The 23,108-nt window shown below is 36.3% G+C and overlaps 5 protein-coding genes across 13 annotated transcripts in view; 4 read left to right on the top strand and 1 right to left on the bottom strand.

Annotated features, from left to right (window-relative positions):
- Spn (protein phosphatase 1 regulatory subunit spinophilin) overlaps positions 1-23,108 on the top strand; it is a 160,213-nt gene that overhangs the window by 73,501 nt on the left and 63,604 nt on the right. For all 9 annotated transcript variants that reach the window (XM_070111118.1, XM_036364651.2, XM_070111114.1 and 6 more), the window contains one exon: positions 20,057-21,374. In XM_070111118.1, coding sequence (XP_069967219.1) covers positions 20,057-21,374 — 1,318 coding nt within the window. The remainder of the gene's footprint in view (positions 1-20,056; positions 21,375-23,108) is intronic.
- LOC138857711 (uncharacterized) lies at positions 6,581-8,512 on the bottom strand. The gene has a single exon (XM_070111321.1). It carries the CDS (start codon positions 8,510-8,512, stop codon positions 6,581-6,583), a length of 1,932 nt encoding a protein of 643 aa, XP_069967422.1.
- On the top strand, positions 9,686-11,673 carry LOC118681081 (Ionotropic receptor 68b). The gene is given in 5 exon segments (XM_070111322.1): positions 9,686-10,053; positions 10,055-10,135; positions 10,137-10,391; positions 10,393-11,117; positions 11,120-11,673. Coding segments are annotated over 5 exon segments (1,983 nt in total).
- Positions 12,578-13,803, top strand: LOC106627439 (uncharacterized). The gene is made up of 2 exons (XM_014247554.3): positions 12,578-13,052; positions 13,115-13,803. The coding sequence occupies exons 1-2, from the start codon at positions 12,716-12,718 to the stop codon at positions 13,714-13,716; spliced, it is 939 nt and encodes a 312-aa protein (XP_014103029.1). The 5' UTR covers positions 12,578-12,715; the 3' UTR covers positions 13,717-13,803.
- LOC106627438 (uncharacterized) lies at positions 18,108-19,483 on the top strand. Its single transcript, XM_014247553.3, has one exon. It carries the CDS (start codon positions 18,301-18,303, stop codon positions 19,300-19,302), a length of 1,002 nt encoding a protein of 333 aa, XP_014103028.2. The 5' UTR covers positions 18,108-18,300; the 3' UTR covers positions 19,303-19,483.

Here is a 23,108-nt window from a genome sequence, read left to right on the forward strand (position 1 = left end):
ATGATTTGAGGTTTTTGTTTCGAAAGGCGATGAGCACATATTTTATTTTCTTTTTTGTTAACAGTCGAAGAAATTGTCAAATATCAATCTCTTGAAGGCATTTTTTAATGTGAGGTCAGCAGCGTATAAAGTTAAACTAACTTAAACATTTTTGTAGCGCCATTCGCTGGATTGCAGGAAAGTTGCAACGTCATACTTCTCGTCATCAGTAACGATACCTTTGTTGCATGTAGGATCAGCTGCGTTGTCAAGCATCTCTTTTGCGTCTTTTACTCGACGTCGCTTTTCAAAAAGATTCAAGTCCTTTGGTACCAGTTTAGCATTGACGCTTCAGTAGAACCAAACAATGGTTGTACCAATATAGGAAAAAAAATTTTATTTGATTCGGTATTTTTTGGGTTCTAATGATCCTAGGCACCACCACATTCCTGTAATGGTTTCAATCTCACATTTCCACCATTATTCACTCTATAAACTGACTTTTTAATTGTGTCTATAAAACTTCGACGATATGCTGTGTTTCACTATCTTATCCAAGCTTTGAAGAATCTTAAGTTTCCTTTAATGTTAAAGTTCTGAATATGTTACTTCAATGCTACGTTTCTTGCTGATACAGGTCTCAGCAGAGATTTGATTCTTTTTCTATGAGCTTGAAGTTTCTACTCAGGAACAAGTTCTCAACTAAAATCTAAACATTATATTCCTAACCTTAAATGCTGATGCTAAGCGATTATGGTGTGCACAAAAAAATTGGGCCTCTACAACATCAGGGGTAGTTTTGAAAAATTCAGTTTTCACTGATAGTTTATTCCTTTGAAGACTGATATTAGCAAATAGGGGTAATGAGCAAATGTATTCAGAAATTGTCTCGAAATACTTATTCGTCCGAAAAAAGGAATTCGGAAAAGTCATACTCTTGGTCAATTTGCGTAAATTCATGACTGTCTGTGACAAAGGAATGCCCACAACAACAAGAATTTAAATAAAAACACTAAAATAGTATTGCAAATGCTGCCAATTTTTTTTATACACTTCCACCACACTACTCTCCCCGTTACTATCCGTTGTCTTTGCTGCAACAAACTTCTACGATGACAGTAGTAAAGTACGAGCTCGCTGATATTTCAGATTCTCGCACTTTTGTTGCCAGCCTTTGGCGTTAACTGTAAGTTGTTGCTTGCATATGCAATGTAGCTCTCTCAATACTATTCGCATACACATACATACATACATTATAATACTCATGTGTATAAGTTTGCATACGGTGGCATTGGCGCGTTGTTAGCTGATACTTCAAATTCCTGAGAAATTTTGCATTGTCATGCCGGGCATTGCATCTCGCTGTAGATCTCGATGCTTTTGTACGATTTTGAAGACATATAGACTCGTCTGTGGGAATAACGTATTAGTACATATTTGCAACATTTGCAATATCGAAGACTTTGGGACCACAAATATTTTCCATATACATTCTAAGGCTTATTATATATATTGGGGTGTTGGAAGAAGTCTGCAAACAGCCCATCTTGAACTTCTAACGATCTCTTTCAACACTGTGATTTATGATAACGATGCTAGTATCTTCAGAGGTTTTTTCATAGCCATATCGGCTAATCTCTTCCATTTATCAAAGGGTTGACGCCTGCTATTTAAAGAAAGTCTAAAATACTCCTTGCTAGAATAGACAATCCTGTGTTTGCCTAAACCAAAATCAGCATTAGCCTTGCTGTGTCGGCAGAACTTCCAGCCAGCACTCAGCTTGATATTGTATCTAATATTTATAGAGTACACTCTTCAGCATTTCACATAATCTCAAATTTGAAAATCAAATATTTTTTAAATCACTACTGGGTTATTTTATTTTTTCAATTTTATTTTAAGTTTGCATTTTCATTCTTAGACATACTTACACATTGTATGTACTATTTCCGGTACATTTACATTGTAGAATGTTGAAAAATTTGGCAAGCAACGAGTGGCTCTGCAACTCTTCTGCCATCAATAGACACTTCTACTATTAAGTTAGTTGCTGTTGTTGTTGTTGTCGGTTCCACCATAGTTTGCTGTTTATATCCTTTTTATTTTATTTTATTAATTTTTTTTTTTCAGAAGTTTAAATATTTTAGCAAGTTCCATTAAATTTTATTGTCGTCCTTTACTTTTGTCGTTAGTGATTTATTTACTCCTTCATATTTTTTCCACTGTTTGAGGTTAGATTTAAAAATCTCAAAATTTTACATTTTGGTTTTTATTTTGAAACATTTTTCTTGTTTCCTTTCATATAAATGTGTCATAATAGTTTTTAGATGCTGGTGTATTTTCAGGGTTGTATTTTCATTGCTTTGATTTTTGGTACTAGTATGAAATTTAGGTTGTATATTTCAAATCAAAGTTATATTGGCAGTGAATTATTCAGTGGGATTATTCAAACTATGTAACGCGCTGTGTTTTTACTTCGACGCCTTAATTTTTAGGTTATAAATATAATACCTAAACTTTCTACAGCTTTTGCTTAAATGAAGTTAGGTTGAAATTATCTCTGAACTTTGTATAAATAAAAACGGATTTTACTCAGCTTAGAAGTGAGAATTTGGAGGCGTATTTAGCTCAGAAAATCTTTGAACAATCGTTGACTACCATCGAATAACTAAAAATTAGTACCCTGTATTGCGCACTTGTACTTTTTTCATATCAATACATCATCTACTAAGACGCGAGTCTATTGTTAGGTAGAATTACATTAATTTCCACATAGTATGATTTCAATGATATAGTACAACAACTCCTATTATGTCTAAATATGGTACATATATTTTAAACAAAAAATATCAGCGCTGCCGATTTCAAAAATTCAGCTTAATCGAAGAAATATGACCGAAACTGTAAGGCATATAATAGTTTGTAGCTCCAATTTATTAAACCAGTTGGCGGAGATTACCTTTTTTATTGAAAAGCTAGATGGCGCTTTGTTTTAAAATCATAAAAATTCCATGATTTAAAGACTTTTTCGTCTTTAAAGGCTCTATTTGCATTTCTTAACTTTTTGTGGAAATAACTCAACCAACAACCGGTTGTATACATATAAATGTAATAAATACTACAGTGTACTGTTCTTCAAATACATACAAAATATCCTTCAAATCTCAAAGGATACTTTTAGTTAGAGTCATAAATGAATTTAATTTCCCTTTTAGTTTTGTATAACCAAAAATTGAAATTTTGAACAAAAACTTTGAAAAGTATAACTTTCACATTTTTTTTCGCAACTCATACGAACGTGTGTATAGCATATTCATATGTATGTATGTATGCTGATTTATGTCTACACTGTCCTTGTTCTAATTGAATTTGACTGCATTGTATTAACTACAACTGAGTTTTTGATGGAAAAGTTCCTTCCGAGGTATAAATTAAATAAAATTTGCTGACAAAATCACAAAAGACTAACGTTTCTGTGTGGTTATCATATGCAGACTCATCTAAATTAATATTAATAAATATATATAAAAATATATATATGTATGTATATATACAATATATTGTATATTAGTTGATACAATTTTTTTTTTTAAAGTGAACGATTTTGCAGCTTTCATTGTAGAAGTGATTTCATATGAGAAGCTATGCTTACAAATTGACACATGTATACATAAATATTATATGTGATTATAAATCTGTCATTTGTGTTTAGAGCGGTAGAATAACTGATATGAATATAATTAAAAATGTATATAGTGCCAAGCTTTTCATACTAAAATAAAAGCTTAAAAAGTAAAGACTAGGTTTTCATAATTTTAATGAGTAGAAATAATATTTTTATAATGGAAGGTTGACAGATTTCTGAAATCAAATATATACAATAAATGTATACTAGGGTGGAGCGAAATAAAATTTATTTTGCTTAGCCTTTTCAAAAAATTTTCATTTTTTATAATCTACAAACCATGCCCTCAGGCTAAACAAAAAAAAATTTTTTTTTCGATCCACCCTAATGTATACATATTAACTTTATAATATCTATAACGAAACTTGATAAATTCTGAAAATATCCATTTAACTTTCTGAACCTAGGTTTTTTGGAAAGATCTTAAAAAGTTCATACTATTTTAAGTAAGAGAATCAAAACGATGTATGACTATATTATATGTAATAGATACGTAGTTTAACTTTATAATTATCTTGTTTAGATCAAAATTTCTTTTAAAAGGTCGATTTTAATCAGCAATTTTCATTTCAAATATCTCTCCATTTTATATTAATTTAATAGTTAATATCTTTAGAGAAGCTTTAGTTTTCTCTTTACACATTTTCCTCTCAATGAATCCAGGGATTGCTTAAGTACTCATAATCAATTTGTTATCAATTAAGTTAGGTTACATGACTGATCCAGAGATCGCATTCAGGCTACTATATTCAGTCCTTTGTGAAGCCATAAAAATAGAACTTCTGTATTCTGTCTTATAAGTCACCAAAACACCTTGGGCCAAAAGAATCTTGCGACAGCCCATGAACCGATGCCTAGCTATCCAGTAGTAGAACTCACGAAGAGAGAGGAGAATGGCCCGTTCCCATTCTACTTATTGCGGAGCTAGGGTGCCTTTTCTTGCCATCGCGTCAGCTATACAGTGACCCAATGGCATTGATAGCGAGGTTAGGCATTCCTCCAACGGCCTATACCGACCTACAATTCCCTCGTAGGTATGTGGGCATAACAATTAATTACTAATTGAGCAATTAGTTAATTGTTCTATTATGCAATTAGGGGCTAAATTTTGTTGAAATTTTCTTAGTTGCCCTAAAAAGTGACTGTCTGGACATTATGTGAAAGAGACATTTATGAAAACTTCTGGCAGCTTCTATTCTAATAATTATATAGGTTTGTATTTCCATTATAAATGACAAACATTTAATTACAGGCGTCATTTTAAATTAAATTCAAATCTATTATGAATTTTAAACCATTTATTTTTGTCCAACTTTAAAATTTCCTGAACTCACTGAATTTATATTTCGACTAAGAATTTCAATTATCGTTTTAAATAAATTTTTAAGAAATCTAAAAATTAAAAATAAATCGCGTCATGTATATTAAATTTTTGAGTTTATTTCTTTTGAGGAATATACAATTATAAAATTTGGTTTGCGTATGCGACACACACACATTCATTTCTTCTACACTTGAGTATTTATAAACTGTCAGCAATTTACACTGCTTTTTGATTGTTATCTTTCTCACATACATACAAATATATAAATGTACTATATACGTGTATACATGTATTTGTCTGTCCAATGTATACATTTCAGTGGCTGTTTATATTATTCTTTTGCTGACCTTGACTTAATTCACATCTACATGCATATGTAGCTGTATGTAAACATAATTTGTTTATCTACGGGCATTTGCGTGTGTTTACATGCATCTGCCATTGCTGCAGATGTTTTACCTTTAAATTAATAATACTCTTAATTCCTTTCAATAATAATTTGCTTTTACCTTATTTACTGGCGATGCTTTTAGATATTTCGCACCGACTGCCGGCCGTGAGTGGCTGGATAAGCTCGATAGATCTTTGACTGATGTTCTGTTTATTTTCTTGTTTATTGTGTGCTTGATCTTAATGGACGTGGCATCAGGTTGAGTGTTGAGTCAGAAATTAACCAAAAATATGCAAATGTTAGAGAGTTGTGTTTTAAGTGAACATTTTTGCGATTATCAATGTCGAAATAATTTTGAAGATTTTTTCTTAGTTTTTACATTTTTTTTTCGGTTTTAGGTAAGAAAAAAAAATTCTAATTCCGTTTTTTGTTTAAATATGACAAAACAGTTTCTAATTAATCTCGCCGTCCCATTCCAAATATGAATAAAACATGGCTCGAGTTTTACCACTTAAAATATGAGTTGAAGTTCCATCGTGAACTCTTCGCACTCTTTTCTATAATCGTTGTGTTTTTCATCATGGAATCAGAAATATAGTTTCGTCAGCTTACTTTCTAAAATGTTTATTATCACAAGTTTCTTGATGTTGTTTGTTTGCTTGACAAACCTAGTTTAGCGATAGGAAGATATTTTGAATTACATTCCGAAGTCTTGTGGGACAACTTGTTTCGTTTTAACTTTGCCACTAAGCATAAACTCTAAATTAAAGGCACTGTGAGGTTCTATTAGAAATTATCGACTTTAAGCTTAATAATACTTTATACTGGCTATCGGAATGGAATCAAAAGAAGAGGATTATCAGCTTATTTCCTTCAAATTGTATTATCACAATTATGTTTGTAGATAATCTCCATAGTTCTGGATATATCCGACGACTTCAAACGAAAGTATACTGAATTCTTATATTAGACATGTTCGATTCTCCACTCTGCTATTTATAAATTCTACTCTGGTCTAACAATTCAATAACGCTTATCTCAATACTAGGCACGGTCACCGCAGCTACTGCTATAATACCATACTTCAGAAGCGCTGAGGTTTTTCCCTCAAAATTTTTGTGCTTACATTTTATTCATAATATTCTTAAAATTTTGTGTTTATTTGGAAAAAAATTCACCAAAAAAGGTTTATTATCGCACCTTAAACCACAATAGCTCGAGGCCTCCAATAGCAACAGTAAGCATGCTCCAACACGAAACTAATGAAACTGAACAACATGCCGAAGCCCCACACATAGAAGGGACCCTGTAATATACGCATATTTAGTACAACTTTTTCCTCCACATCATCGGCGGAATCGATTTCTTTCAGCTCGAAATTCAGATCATTCGGCAATTCATTACGAAACTCCTCCAAATTAGGTGAATGCACATTATTACGCTGATGCAGAGCATTACGCGACCAATACTCAAAAATACCGCTTTCCAAAACACGACTCTCGAACTGCTCGAACTTGTAGCGAAACGGCGAACCCTTCGGCAATAAATACGTTTGCGGCATAGCATGCAAATGCTCCTTAACCACGTGAAATCGCGGACGCCTGTGTTCAGCATCGTAGGTCTTCACCAATAAATCCTTTGCAGCTTCACCGCGTAGCAGAAATGCGACACGCCAATGTTTCCGCTTGCTTAACGGCACAGCAAATTGAAAGGAGGAGAATTGCAATGGCAAGTGGACGCCATGCTGCTCGATGGTGCGCCAATGCGCTGGCTTCAACGCCGGTTCTATGGCTGTGAATATATTTTGTACACCAAATATGGGTACATTCAAAGTGTGCAAATCGTCGAGTCGATCAATTTCCGGATAGTATGAGGCATGCACGAAAATGCTCTCAACTTTGGCGAAATAGATGCTTGTCATTACATAATTGAAGAGTATCCAGGCCATTAGAAATTGCCGCAATGTATTTGTGTTGGAAAAGCGATCGACGGGTACACCCAGTTGAACCTTCCAGAAGAGCTCAATCAAATCGTACCAACAAGCGTCTTTCATTTTCTCCACATTTCGTAACCTTTCGATAGTCCACTTGAGCAAAGCGAATATCGCAATAATCACAAAGAAAAATATCAGTAAAGCGCGCCACAGCGAATCCTTGTAGGCGTAAATGAAGATCAGATAGTCGGGAAACATTTCTGCCGCTGGCACTACCACATACAAGATGCGCTTCAAGTAGGGGTACAAGGTCTCTATGTGCTCGGCCGCACAAGGCAACACGAACTGCGCGTTAAAGTTGACGTCTGTTGTGCCGGCGATTAGATCGCGCAGCACACCCGTAAATGTACCATTCTCTAGGCAGGCGCCGTAGTTCTCGTTGTCCGCTGGTGCAATATATTTTACAGTTGCATTTAGTTGCAGCACTAGGCTAGTCGCCATTAAACCATCCACGCCACTATAGCCCACTTGTGGGGCTGTTTTAGGCACGGCGCGTAAAAAGTCTCTAAACATTGAGATGCGCAGCTGATAGTGTTGCAGATTCTTTAATTTATCGTAGAAGTATGGTCCACCTATTCGCCGACGCTTTACGACAAATCCCGCGGCTGTGAACGGCTCAAAGGTGTAGATTGCTTCGGCGCTTGTTACAGCGATCGCATCTAAGATGTGTTTGGCCCAAACAGCTTCAAATAGTTTCTGCAGTTGCTTTTCATCAGCATTTCTCCAAACGAAAATATATTTATGATACTGCTTGCGCTGTTGTTTCGCGTTTAACATATCGGTAATCCACTTGATGTGGGTGGCGTTGTGCCCAGCTAAGAAGAAGACACTCAAGCTGTCATAACCGCGCGAGAGTTCTTTTTTGTAGTTCTCCAACTGCAGTGCAAAGCTTGGCAGTTTCGCCATACAAGCGATTAATTTTTGTTCCAAGTGATACAGGGTGTAATTTTGGGTACATTGGTTGAAATATACTAAATTGACGCTGGCATCCACTTGTGCGGCGATATCGCACACTCTCTGGCTCAAGGCTTCATTGCCGCGTGGTACTGTTAAATTGAAATGTGAAAGCGTACGCGCTCCAGTGACTATTAGGAGGATTTCGGTGATTAGTAGCACTCCGACTAAGCGCGCGTAAAACATTTTTGCTAGTGAAGCGTATTTGAAAAAGTTTTTGCTGAAGAGCTTGACGGCAAAGTGCAATTAGTTAAGTAAATAATAACTAAAGCGAAAATTGACAAATAAACACATTCAGCGTTAATTGTTTTTATTTTTTGTTTATTAAGCGTCATCCTAAATGTAGGCAACGCAGTAGAAACATGGACTACATGTTGAGATATTCCTTAAAAAGATAATCGTTCTCGTTGGGTTGAAAAATGATTCCAGAAAGATAAAAAACAGGACTAGGAGGGATAATCGATAAATTTTCTTTTTTCAAGGCTACCAGAAATATTTTGGGAATTTAAAACTCTATGAGAGACTCACTCTCTAGTTAAAAACTTTTTTTCATTCCATCCTAATATAAGCCGCTGCAACCTTTCTAATTTATTCTCTAAATAAAAAAAGTTATAAATACGTTTCTGTTGTTATTCCAGAACGAAAATATTGAAAATTCTAATTCTTAAATCTTAAACATCACAAATTCTATAATGGGATTTGGGGTCTCAGATATAAATGTGAAAAACTTAAATTTCTGATTTTCGATTGTTGTAAAAGAAAAAAAATACCGGGATCTCGAAAATTTTTTTAATTTTTAATTCTTAAAATATCACAAATTCTACAACGGGATTTGGAGCCTCAGATATCGATGTAAGGCCTTTAAATTTGCCATTTTCGATTTTTGTAAAAAAAAACTTTTTTTTTAGCAAATAAATTCATTCGATATAATGACAACGGAACTCATTAGAAAAATTCGGGATTTCGGGATTGTAAATGCTATAACAATCTTCCATCCCTGTTTTTTATTTTTAGTTTTTTTTTCTGAAATAAATTGTTTTTTTTTTTACAGTTTACATTAGTCTCAAGGACGATATTATTGCTGCAATCGCCATTCGCATCTATTGTGGTATCAAACTTGTGGTTTAAATGCCTTAGTACTAATTTTAAAACAACTGAATATATCTTCAAAGCCACAGAAAAAATATTGTGTTTCCTAAAGTGCTCTATGGTTACATGCAATTAGTGGTTGACATTTCCACTTTTTCATTTTTTTTACAAAGAGTATAAATTAATGAAGACAAATAGTCGCTTAGGGAATAGTAAGGATTATATATTATGGTTAGTACTTTAATTTATTATGCGTGTAAACAGACCCTTATGCCGCCATTCGTTTACATTGCTAATGAAGCGTCGTGTGAAAACGCTATAAAACCAATTAGTATGAGAGACATTACTATATTTTTCGTTATTCGTAAAAATGTTTTACCTCAAACTAGTCACATTGCTTCTGATCATCGAAATCGGCACGACGGTTATCGCATATCATTTGGATGCCTGAAATGTAACGCGCAAACTGATTTATTGCTAGCGCATAAAGCGTGTGAAATCGCTGCGAAATATGATTCTTACATCTACACAGTGTACACTGGCGCGCAGAAGGATAACAACACTTACGATTTGGAAATGAATTTATTGAAATGTATGGCTAAGTTGCCCACACATGTCACGCCGCTCAAGACAGCGGCCTCAACGCCGCTACAATAGTTTCAGAATCTCTGTGTTAACGACGAGCGCTGATGCGTACCGCGACTATCTGGAGCGCGTTGTATGAGAAAAAAATGCGTAAACATTTTCACAAATACGTTTTCATTTGGCGAAATGCACAAATCACACAATTACATCGACTGCTCTCGGCCATATGGCAGCGCAAGATACTAGACGCCGTTGTCATAACTGATGTGCAACAGATATACACTTTCGAGCCATACACAGCCGCTGGTTTCGCGCTAAAACGCATCACCGATGAGTAGTATTTCTATGATAAGCTGAAAAATCTGCACAAACACCAGCTACGCATTACAATGCGATTTCCTGCGCGCCATACCGCGTGAACGCGCCGCCGATGGTTACACCGGCGTAGACGGTTTGCTCGCAAGCAATATTGTGTCGTATCTCAATGCATCGGTGAATTACACGCAACCCGCTGATAATGAGAATTATGGCGTTTGCTTGGCAAATGGTTCGTTTACGGGCGTACTGCGCGAACTGATTGCCGGCGCGGCTGATGTGAATTTCAATGCGCGCTTTACGCTGCCATGCGGCGCAGCGGAAGTGGAAGCGCTGTATCCATACTTTAAGCGCAAATTGTATTTGGTTGTGCCAGCGGCGGAATTGCAGCCGGAATATTTGATTTTCATCAAGGCGTTCACGTGGACGCTTTGGCTGCTGTTGACATTGAATTTCTTTGCGGTTACCGCTATCTTTGCACTGCTCAAACACTATGCGTAACATTTGCCACATGCGGTGCGTATAAAACATGGTCGTTGGTATGAGCTCATCGCAATGTTTCTGCAGACCCAACTGGGCGAACCTGTGACTGGCTTCTCGCGCATCAGTTCGTTGCGTCAGTTACTCATCGCTTGGATCTACTTCAGTTATGTGGTAGCCACAATCTATTTCGGCAAATTAGAGAGCAGTTTTGTGCGTCCGAATTATGAAGCGGAATTGGACTCACTAGACGAACTGGTGAAATTAGATGTGCCAATCATTGGTGTACACACGCTCTTCACAACGGTACAGCCAGCGCTTGAAGCGTGTACTTCTCTTCCTTTTTATACGCTGTGCCGTTCGGTATGCGCAAGAGCTGGCGTGTTGCCTTCCTGTTGCGTGGTGAGGCGGCGAGAGATTTCTTGATAAAAACCTACGATGTGCAGCGCCGTCGCCCGCGGTTTCATGTGATCAAGGAATATTTGCGTTCCATGCCGCAGGAGTATATATTGGCGAAGGGTTCGCCGTTTCGTTACAAGTTTCAGTTATTTTAAGCTGCTGTATTTGAGAGCGGTCTTTTCGAGTATTGGAGTAGCAACGATTTGCACTACTCGAGTCAGCATAAATTTCACGAAGTTGAAGAGTTTTACTAGGAGTTACCGAACAATTTGGATTTCGATTTGAGCGAAATAGCAGACAGTGGTGGCAATGCGGACCGCAACCGTAGACAAGTTGTGCTGAGCATGCATATACTGCAGGGCGCATTCTACTTGTGGGGTTTTGGTATATTATTCAGTGCACTTGGTTTTGTTGTGGAGCGTGCCTACTGTTGGTATCGAAAGAGAATAGTGAACCAACCGAGGAATATTTCAACTTAATATTTAAAAAAAAATTTAAAAAATATTGAAAACAAGAAAGATCTTTAATTTCGGTTGTGTCGAAGCAGAATATCATTCACAAATAAAGAAGAAAAATAAAAACTTAACTTTGATCGTACAATTTGTATGGCAGCTATATACAATAGTGTTCCGTACGCGTATTTACGGGCAAACAGACATGGCTAAGTCAATTCAGCTCGTCACGCCGTCAGGCCAAACTTTGACAGTTTATTCTGGTAGTAAGGCAAAGGGAGTCGACTTTCTCTCTCATTGAAACTTTATGAAAGATTTAGTTGAGTGTATAAAAAAATATGTATATTGACATTTTGATACAAAATGAAGACTACTGGGCCCAGCTTCGGAATTTTCTTTGTTCAGAGGGTCGTTAGAGCTACCGTGACTGTAGGGACTCGTGGTTTCTGAAACAAAATAAGCGGTTTTTATTATAAGTAAAAGTGAAGTACATATATACTTTTAAGCTATATGTAAATTTTTTCACCAAATGGCGGTCTCATGCTTCGACCGAAAAAAGAGCACTAAATTGTTTATAAAAAAAAAGTTGCAATGATGACAATAAATGCGTAGATTATTAGATATTTTGAAGTTTCAAAAAAAAGTGTTAAAAGTTTTTGAGTTAAACTCAGACCGAGGTACTTCACCCATATGGGGATCTATAGCGGTTTAGATAGAGAACAAAACTTTTTTCACTATTCTACCAATTGAATAAGTTCTTTAGAAACCTTAAATATGTATTAGGCAAAGAAAAAACGATTTTTAGAATATCCTGGACTGGGCGAAACTTTAAAGTTCAAATTAAAATTGCTGAGTGTGTACCGATCCTGAAATACCCAAATATATACTACCTTTCTATTCTACACTACTTATTTGATATTGCTTTGAATTTTTATTGTTCTTTAAAATTTGTTTATAAATGTGACAAAAACGTTGTAAAATCTCGGGCCAAATTTTTATTTTGTGTATTTCTAAATTTTAAGTGACATTCAAAATCGTTTCCTAGAAAAGAAAAAACGATATAAATAAAATGTCTTACAACAACAGCGGCATAGATTTCGATTATCTACTTACAAAAGATTTTCTGCTATTCCTCGACCTATGTCGCGATCCAAATCTGGTCTTCACACCAAACTCGGACCAAAGTTGCTTGGCGCAACTGTGGCTGGACAAGCTGTGCCGTTACGATTGCGCCGATTTGGATGAGCGACGTTTGCGCAACATCTATATGAGCTATCTGTGCTGTTGCCTCATTGAGGGCGTATTAAAGGGACCATTTTCGGATCAACCACGCGATGGTCGTCTGCAAATGGTGAATTTTAATGCAGTCAAAAAGCAACCGCTCTCCTGCCCGGTAGTGTGTACAGGTGATTAGCAATTTTAGACATACCAAGTGCTGCGTGAATATATGAAATAATTTTGTCTGCAGCCAGAACCTATAAGGGGTGTGAGGATGCCAAATCGAAACGTTTATCGGACAATTGTGAACAACAATTAGGCAGCTGTTACAGCAGTGAGAATGTCGGCACCAGTGTCGCCGGTGGCAGCAGCGTGGAGAACAGTGTACATCGTGAAATTATGCGCTGCAGCACACCCGAGGTACGCTTTAGCACAGACATACAATGTGAGCCGAATGCGAATGGCATGAAACGTCGCTCATCTGGTAATGTCTTCAGCAATTATATGGTGCGTGAAATTATAACACCAAGCGCATATAATACACTCTCATCGGAGTGTAGTATGCCATGTGACTGTTATCAGGAGTACGATGCATTTGCAAATATGAAGGACACGTTTCGTCGTGATGTGATCGTACTGTTGAAGGCAATCGAGGCAGAGTTAAGCGGTTATGTGGGCAGCGGTTGCAATAAGTATTTGGAAAGTGAGCTATTGCGTTATAAGAGTTTCATAATGAATTTCTCGCATATCGCTCGCGTGCTAAATAAATTGAAATCGCAGTCGGCATTGCGCTCGTTTTTGCTCTTGAGTTTGCAAGATGATTTGATCAAGTTAATCAATGAACCTCTTTGAGTGTGTGGGGTAATTTCATGGTGAAAATTATTTTGTTTCTTTTAATGTTTGCTAAATAAAGTGGTGATTGTGTACGAAAATGTTTGATTTGTCGGAAAAAAGCTTACTTTTCGTCGAAAAAAATAATACATTGGTGCTCTAGGAGGAAGTTTTCAAAATCTTTATCTAGCACATAATGGTGACGTTGTGTGTGATGTAGGAGGAGACGCTCGTGCCCAGTTTCTCTAGTTCGCTGTCATCTTTTATTTTCTGGAGAATATCAGCGCACGATGTACCATCCTTTTTTTTGTAACTATGATCGCGTCTGGTCTCGTTCTGATTTTCTTTTTGATCTGCCTTCTCTTAACAACCTCCACCCATGTTTCGCATATGCCGGGTTGACCCGTAGTATCGCCTTGCACTATTTTTCTTACGCAGCCTTTTTTGGGGTATTCACGTTTTTGCTAATGGGTTACATCCTGGCATGCTTTTCTTATCATAATCCTTTTGGGTAGGTTTTCTCCTTTCTCAACATTGGCATGTAGCGTCACTATGTTGCTAACTTGGTCGCGCATTGCTTGATTTATATGCCTTTGGCCAGCCATCATACTCTCAAGTTCCCAAACCTTACTACCCAAATGGTTAAAGATCTGGGTAGTTTCACACTTTTGTGGTTCTTCAGCATATTTGGCACCTCTAATGCCTGGTTAGCATTTTCACATATTTTTTGTTGATCCAGCATGGTGGATAACTTATTATTCTCATTGGAAGGCGTTCACATAATTTTAGAGTTCCTTGTAAATGGATTCTCTGGTGTGCACCCACTACTGTTCTCAAAGGCCATACCTCAATGAGAAAATAGTTGGAAACACCTTACATTAAGTATGTTCAGTCACTTCTCCTAAAACGTTGCTATGAAATACGTTCAATATTATAAACCAAACACGTTAATAAACTCAAGTTTGTAGCGCACGAAAATACGATTAGGTTATTAAGATTGCTTCGGGAATATCTTGAGGCTTATACTCGCAAAGAAGCTGATATAAAGCATTGTCTTTGATATACCAAGATTATTATTTATTCATATAGTTGTCATTTTGAGCTTGTTCCTTGGGGTAAGACGATAGCACATTAAAAAGAGAGAGAGTTGGAGTTAAATCAGTGTTTGTTTTTGTGAATCTTATCGTTTTAAACATTACAGTGAAATGTGTTATTGTTGTATTTTAACGCAACTAAATTGAACTACGAAAAGAAAATACAATTTTTTTCTACACAAATTAATTGAAATAAGAATAGCAAAAATAAAGTGAACACGAAGCATGAAATGTGATGACAGAAAAATTTGCATAATTTACAAAGTGATCCAACTTAAAAAGAAAGAAACGCCAATTGAAAACACCACAAAAGCCGATCAAAAGAGAGGCTTCCGCTGCAGTGTGTTCAACATGTGCCTGAGTTTGAAGAACTTTTGTAACACCTGCCGAGGTTTGTATGACAAAATATTATTTGCCGTTATTAGTTATAGTTTAGAGGATAAGAAAAATATATTTTGGAAAGTTGAAATTTAGAAAAAGTGGAACAATTTGCATCGAATATCTTTGATTGCAATAGTAATAGTTAATTTTCTTTTGAAAATAGTGCTGATTTTAACCACTAACTAGCGCTTAAACACGTGGCTCACTCATTGTTTTGAGCGTGGCCACGAACCGTTTTCAATATTATGAACAGATGGCGCTGTCTTCTCCTAAAGTATTTTAAGTTTTTAAAGCGTTTTCTTTTAAAAAATTGGTAATAAAAGGTTTCGTGCGATAATAGAGCATAATTTTTTTAAACTTTTTAATATTTGTAGACTTTTTTAAACATTTGTAGAATTTTTTGAAAATTTTTTTTTTTATAGGTAAACCACTTTAAATCCACCGAGATTTGAGTTTGCTCCGTTTTTTGGAAGCATAGGAACGTTCTTCAATGAAGGCGTGCCTACACATATAATTCTGCGTATATCTCTTTTTAATTTTTTTTTTTATCAGACTCATAGTCGTCGACGGCAAATTCTCTGTTATAAATAAATGCTGTTAACCAGTGTTTCTTCACATTGCAACATTGTTGTTGTTAGATTTGTATGTATTCGCGCTGCTCTCCGCTTTTACTCTCACTCGTGATTTTTCCCGCTTGGCGACAATTCTAAAATCATTTGAAAACATTGTTCTTTCCAGTTTGCGTTCGCGTGTTGTGCGAAATTTCGCGTATAGAAAATATTCGAATACTTTCCTTGGAAACTTTCACTGCTTTCTTTTTGTTACTTTTCGCTACCAAACAATGATGTGAACTTTCTACCATGAACAGCGCATTCTTTGCGCTTTAAATTTAGCAACAGCCAAAATTCTAGCGAATTTTAGTTTCATGCGTTACATATTTATTTATAGTTTCGAAATATTTCAGAAATATGCACAACATACATATTTGATTTGAATTCCAAAGCTTTAAATACGCAATATTAATTTTTGTTCTTGCATGAAACTATAATAAATTTTGAAATTAATTCGGAATGTCGCAATTAGTTATAAAATGTGTGTCGTTTAGCTTCGATACAAACATGTCTATGTATGAAGTGACCAGTAGAAAATGTATTCAGCAATTTTCATAAATACAGCTCTTAAAGGGACCACCTAATGTGACAGCCTAAATCACACCGAAGCGATTTGTAGGAACTTAAAAAAGAACCTATATTTATACATATTTATATATTTCGATATTTACACGCAATTCTCCGATGAAAATTGTTGTGAAATATTTTAAAATTTTAAAAAATAACGGTGCTTAAAAAGTGTTGAAATTTAACCAAAATTTTGTTCTGCCAAAATTTGATTTTTGATTTTTTCACATTTAAAGATAAACTAATAGAGCTGATAGAACTGTTTAAAATTTTATTATTTATTTATTTAAGAATTTATAGTGTTATTATTTAATTGCCTGTCAACCAACCTCTGCTTTTTTCTGCAACTGTTCTTGTTATGTTTTCTGGTATAAATACCTGTTATGTTTTCTGGTACCAAGTTGAAAAACTTTAACTTTTTCCAGTTCTTTCAAAGTAAAGCCAGAAAATGATGCGTTCGATTCACACTCACTTGCAACTGTAATACAACAGTATGCTTATTTTTTTTTTAAATAGTATTTGATCCAAAAAAAATTAAAATAATAATAATTCTTGTCTCGGGTGTCATTTCCTGTTGGGTCTTTTGAGAATTTTTCTCGTGTGATTATGCTTTAAATGCATTCCAAATAAAATATTAATAATATATTTAAATCAACAAAATATGATTCATGAAAACATTTTGCAAATTTGTGAAAAAAACTATATGTTTCTATTATTCTTGTATATAATTCTAGAAAATAGATTAGTAGTATCGTGAAATAGTTTGTACTTGTAGTATTATTCACACTTGGCGAAATACAATATGATAAATAAATAAAACTGGTTCTTACCTTAACTATAATACAACTATCTCTTTGTATTCTTATTTTTAAAAAAGAGCTGTGACCATGCTAAAATTAGAGTTGTATGTTAATTTCGTCTAAACAGAAGTATCATTTGAGCCGGTTATATCCACTTGTGTATTCCAAAAAATGTATGTATATATTAGAGAATATTCGACGGAAAGTTGAATTCGGCTCCCAAAATCTAAATGAGTTTTTCTCAAAACACTATTTTCAGAAACGGCTCGACTGATCGATATGAAATTCTCACACGACCGTCTTTGATAACTTTATCAGATAATAATCGAAGGAATAAAGCTTTGGATAATAATTTTGATATTTTCAGACACTCTGAAATGTAAATTTTTTCACAAAAAATTACTTTTGTTATTGGGAAGCCGCAATTTTATTAAAAATCAAAATTTTAACTAGTCCTCTGATTATTCCATACATTCATCTATTTTAATACTACTTTTTTTTTGTTTTTGGAGATAATTTTAAGCAGAAAATCTTCGTCACCGCCAGAAATCTTTTTAGTAGGCCATTCTGAAGATTTGTAAGCATTTAAGAAAAAACGCCCTTGAAGAGGTTAGGCCAGTCCAAAGTCCACAAAAACGCCTGAGTTCACCAATTTATTCTTGGTGTAAGAAAATAATAATGTGTAGTTGTATTTAAGTATATAAAAATTTTATTGACATTTTGTTACAAAATACACTTAACAATTATTTTTTTTATATATATAATTTCCTTTTTTTCAAAACGAAATTTTTTTTAGTTATTTCTTGTTATATGTTATATATCTATCATATTCTTAAAAAAAAAAAACACAAAAAAAAAATTAATTAATTAAAATAAATCATATTGCAACTCTGTAATCTTTGAATATACCTTTCGCCATACTTTTTTTTGAATGTCATGCGCAAAAGCAAATAAATTCTTTTATTTCAATAATAGAAACAAATTATAAATCTTTTTTGTATTTGCCATTGGCAATTGAAATACCGAAACTTGTCAGACAACTACGTCACAATCTGTCATTTTGAAATTACGAACAAAATAATCAATTCTAATCAACGATTTTAAATCAAGTTACTATTCCAAAATTTTTACTATCAAAATTCTGCGTAGAACATGGACTCAGAAGATAATATCGGTTACCAGTTAACGGAAAATTTTATATTCTTTCAAGACATCGTAAAGAAGCCCGAAGAAGTATTCGACTGCCGCTCGCAAGAATATAAATTAGCGAATGCTTGGCTAAACAAGTTATCTATGTTTGGCTTTGAGACGATTGAAGACATGCGATTGCGTAATGTTTATATGAGTCATCTAGTCGCTTGTCTGAACTACGGTAAACTTACTGGACCGTTCACTTCAATGCCTAACCCGGGCGGCGTGCTAGACAAAAGCGATTTTCTTCTAACTCAGGATAAGCCACGGCAGGCGGTCTGCCCACGGCCAAAGCCCGGCATGTCAGCCTCACAAAAAGCTTGCCTCGACCACAAGGGGGGCGGCGGTAGGCCCTGTGAATGTGATTATGTGTGTTGCGACCAAAACGAGCAGAAGAAAGATTGTAGCGGCATGGGCGCACCCTCGTCGTTTGATCACATTTGTGGCTATATGATGCAATATGTGAATGTGCCCACATGCTTGGACAGCCAGCTGCGCGCAACAGTCGAACACAATCAATACCACACACATGATGTGTTCACGAATTGTGCGGATGTTGCAGCCGCAACAACATCGGCGGCTTTTTATGGCCACAAAGCGGATGAGAAATGTGTTGGTGGCGCTTTTGTTGCTGCGAGTAACTGTACAACGTGCGGTGAGAACTTGGAACTCGATCATCAATTTGTGCGCAGCCAAATAACGACATTACTGGACGCCATCGCATCGGAACTGCGTGGCGAGCAGTCGCCGGGCACAAATGATTATCTGGAGTATGAGCTGGCGCGCTATAAGAACTTCAAACTGCAATTTCCTCAGGTGGCCGAGAAGATAGCCAAGCTGAAGGCAGAGCAGTCGCTAAGATCGTATTTCTTGCTGAATTTGCAAAATGATCTCGTGAAGTTGCTGAACGATTGCTGCTTAAAGCCCGAAGTGAATTCGAGGCCAACGCTCAATATGCATTAGTGACGGGGTTTTAAAGCATTTTTTTTTCATATTTATTTTGCTAGTTATTGGCGTGGTTATGTGAGCGCTTGGTCCATTCTTCGTGCTATCTGTATTTTTTATTTCCGTTATATTCTTCCGATCTGTCTGGATGTCACAGTTAGAGTTTGTGAATAAAAAAACAAAATGTGCGTCTAATTAATATGAGATTTCAATATTTTTATATCGATAGCACCGGATCTTATACAATTTTATAAGCTAGTGAAATGTAAGTTTACATATATAATAGTTTGAAGAGTGAGTATTTTAGGACCTGAACAGGTTCTTCGGCAACTTTTTTTTTTGCCGGTCATAACTATTGTAGAAGACCATAGACCAAAAACAAGAGCTCAGACGAATCTATTACTCTTAGGTGGAAAGTGTGGAAAGTATGAGTTCTCATCATTGGAGTGAGTTGGGACTTGACCAGAACAACCCCTGGATATCTAAAAAAATCAATTTAGAATATAATTGAATTAACAGTTAGGGTATATATCGCCGAACTTCAAAAACTACGCACGAAGTCTGAGTGGTTTTTTTCTTTGTCCTTTCTTCGTCATGTGATAGTGCCGATAAGCTGTTCAGTTCAAAATATCTGTCGTTTTTTTGTTCGCAATGTAACCTATCTTAGTTAGTTTATAAGGTTCCAGCATACATGGAGATCTATCCTACCCAGAACTGTAATCTTACTAATCGACCCACTGTTAACACCAATATTTATTTATCTTTCTTGCAGGACGCTCCAACAAAAACGAACGTCAAGACGTCACCGATGTCATGCATCAAAATCAACCACAACAAATTCAATCTCAAGCTCAAGCGCAAAATCATTCCAACAATATGTCACCACAACGCACGTCATCAGCCGCTTCGTCGGCTTCATCGAAATGCATCTCATCAAGCATTTCTGTGCAATTACCAGCCGCTGGTTTGGGTTCAAGACCTAGCAGCATCATCTCAACAAGCGCCAGTCTCGATGAGGGCGGCTTCAATGAACCCTCACCGGAGATAAAAGCCAAACTGAAGCCTGCCTATGACTTCGAATCGGTCAATGGCCGTAGCGTCACTGGCGTGGGTGCCGATGTGGATGAATGTGACCGCAGCCGTAAGTCAACAGTGGACGAGGCAGAGAAGCCCAGTTTAAATTACGTAGATGTGGGTTATCGTCTCAATCCGGACGGTAGTGAAGCGCGTGAAGTTTTTGGCGAGTCGGAACTTTACGACACCGCCAAAGTGACTGAAATGCATAAGAAATTCCATGCTAATGGATTTGCACAAGAGACCACCACCGTGTATGCAACCATTAAAACGGAAGTAACAACAGCCGTTGAGCTCTATTATCCTGGCGGTAAGCTGGCTAAAGAGCAGCGCGAACGTGAACGTGTTAGCGGTATATTGCATTCGCCAACGAAATCCATTGGCAGCAGTGGTTCACCGGTGAAAACAGCAATCACCTCTTCACCACCCGTCGGCGTTGTGTCGCCCATACGTCGACGCAGCTCCGATGTGAGCGTCAAGTCCACACCGCCCATGTCACCCACATCGATCGGTAGCGGCAGCGGTGGCAGCTGTAGCGCCACAGCAAACACGAATTCGACAAGCAACACACGTTCGATTTCGTCCATTGCTGTGGCGGTGGTGGGCCAAAACAAGGGCATCGCACCAATCGCTTCGCTCGATACGCAGGAGGAATTTGATAGTTCGGAACTGCCGGCCTTGCCAGAGCGTCCACCACCTTTTAATGTACTAAATACAACTATGCTAGCGGCAGCTAGTGATGAACAGTGCAATGCTTTGGACATGCAAGACTTGGAATATGCGGACAGTAGCGCTGGCGAGGATGAGGATGACTTGATGCGCACAATCGAGGTGGACGATGACGACGATGTGCATGTGGATGTAAGCGAGGCGCCACTAGCCACCGTAGCCGAGGAGGAGGAAGATGAAAAACTAATTATAACAACGGTGACGGCGACGGAGGTGGTCATACCGCGCGAAGACAGTCTACCAGATGCTATGACCGCCGACGAGGCGGAACAATTGTTGAGCTCAAGGTGAGTGCGTTTATATAGGATGAGTAGCAGAATTTTAATATGTTGCGTGCGGCAATTTGAAAGTTATTTTGTATTTAAGTTATCCAAAGTATAATAAGTGAATTTATTTTATGAATTACTAAATACTGATGAAGTCTAATTTAAGTTTTGTAATTTATGCTCGATAGTTTTTATTTCAAATTTGATATTTTTATATAGTTTTATATTTCTTTAATCAGTCGAATATTCGAGGTTGGGCAATGTAAGTTTTAAAACTTACTTATTGAGAGAGAGTAGGATAATGCTAAGAGACTGAGTGCTTAAACAAATTAGTTTTTAAGACATACGTTCACCACTGATTGTTTAGCTAAACAAAAACTGTTTGATTAAGGCACTTTTTATAGTGCGCTTTAAATTTTTTCACTTTTACCAATAATATTTGTTTTAAAAAATGTTCAATAGAAATATATGCCTTAGTTTAGAATCGGTTTTACAACCTTCCTTTTATAGTAGGTATAACCACGAATATACAAGTATGTGAAATAATTTAATGATGATAATAATAAATCTTCACTTTTGCTCGGACACGAACTCTTTTCTCACTTGTTAAACAAAAATAATATTATGCCACAAATTGAAAAGAAATTTGTTCAACTAGTTATTGTTAACCCGTTTATCCGAAGAAACCTATTGCTTGAATTGTGGTTGAGCACTTTTGTTAATAGGAATGATTCCTGTAGACCGGATCCTGAACATTGAGATTGATTCAGAAGAACCGTTACCGTTCTTGTTATCCATTAAGTAACGATTATTAAGCCATTTGGAAATCAATATGTGCGATCAAATTTGACCCGAACTGACCAAAAAAAAAAAACATTTTCACGAATTTTAATACACATCTTTATAATCGTCTTCAAAACAGGCTCTTGAGCCAATATAACGATTAATCCAATTTTACATATACTTCTTATAAGCATCCACTGGGATGGCCTTCAGCGAATGCATTTTAATGGCTTCAATGCACTCAGTGTGCGTTCCCCGTAGCTGATTTTTCAGTATCAAAAACAGAAAAAAGTCAGAGGTAACTAAATCTTGCGAATATGGTGGCTAAGCTTTGACTCTCGTTTCGTGTTTGTGCCAAAAACTTAGTCACAATCATGCTACAATATGACGACGCTTTACCGAGGTGAATAATCGATGAATTTTCTGCCCAAAAATCCGGTTGTTTCCGATGAATTGCGGCCAAGTAGTATTCCTTATTGACCGTTTGACCATGTGTAAGGAATTCATGGTGAACCACATCGCGGCAATCAAAGAAAATTATGAGCATCACTTTGTTTTTGACTGATTTGGTCGTGGTTTTTTCAGTTCATAAATCCACATCTCGCCACCAGTAAGTGTGCGTTTGATGAATGTAGAGTCTTGAGATACGTTGTCAAACATCTCCTCCGATTAAAAATGTTGTACCACTCTAGAAAAAAAATTTGATCGATTCGGTTTGCGTGCGCAGTTTAAATGGACCAGTTCCTTAAGGCTAATATGATGATAACAAACTTTTCTTCTTCTTTTGTATCATCGCTCTCATGCGCTGAATCATGATCTCATGATCCTAATTGATCGGTTTATCTCTCAGAAATACTTGCGGTTCAATATTTAAAAACTTTCCATAGTAATAATTTAATTTCAAACAAATGAACGGTGCCAAAGAATGTCCCTCAACTTCTCCTAACATGTTTATACACAACATTCGTTAAT

The sequence above is a fragment of the Bactrocera oleae genome, chromosome 6 (genome assembly GCF_042242935.1).
Source record: "Bactrocera oleae isolate idBacOlea1 chromosome 6, idBacOlea1, whole genome shotgun sequence".
NCBI classification, from domain to species: Eukaryota; Metazoa; Arthropoda; class Insecta; order Diptera; family Tephritidae; genus Bactrocera; species Bactrocera oleae.

Excerpts from the sequence above, each read along its gene's own strand:
- LOC138857711 (XM_070111321.1), bottom strand. The coding sequence starts at position 8,512 with ATGTTTTACGCGCGCTTAGTCGGAGTGCTACTAATCACCGAAATCCTC.
- LOC106627439 (XM_014247554.3), top strand. The coding sequence starts at position 12,716 with ATGTCTTACAACAACAGCGGCATAGATTTCGATTATCTACTTACAAAA. Across the intron at positions 13,053-13,114 it reads CTGCCCGGTAGTGTGTACAG|CCAGAACCTATAAGGGGTGT; the intron begins GTGATTAGCAAT and ends TTTTGTCTGCAG.
- LOC106627438 (XM_014247553.3), top strand. The coding sequence starts at position 18,301 with ATGGACTCAGAAGATAATATCGGTTACCAGTTAACGGAAAATTTTATA.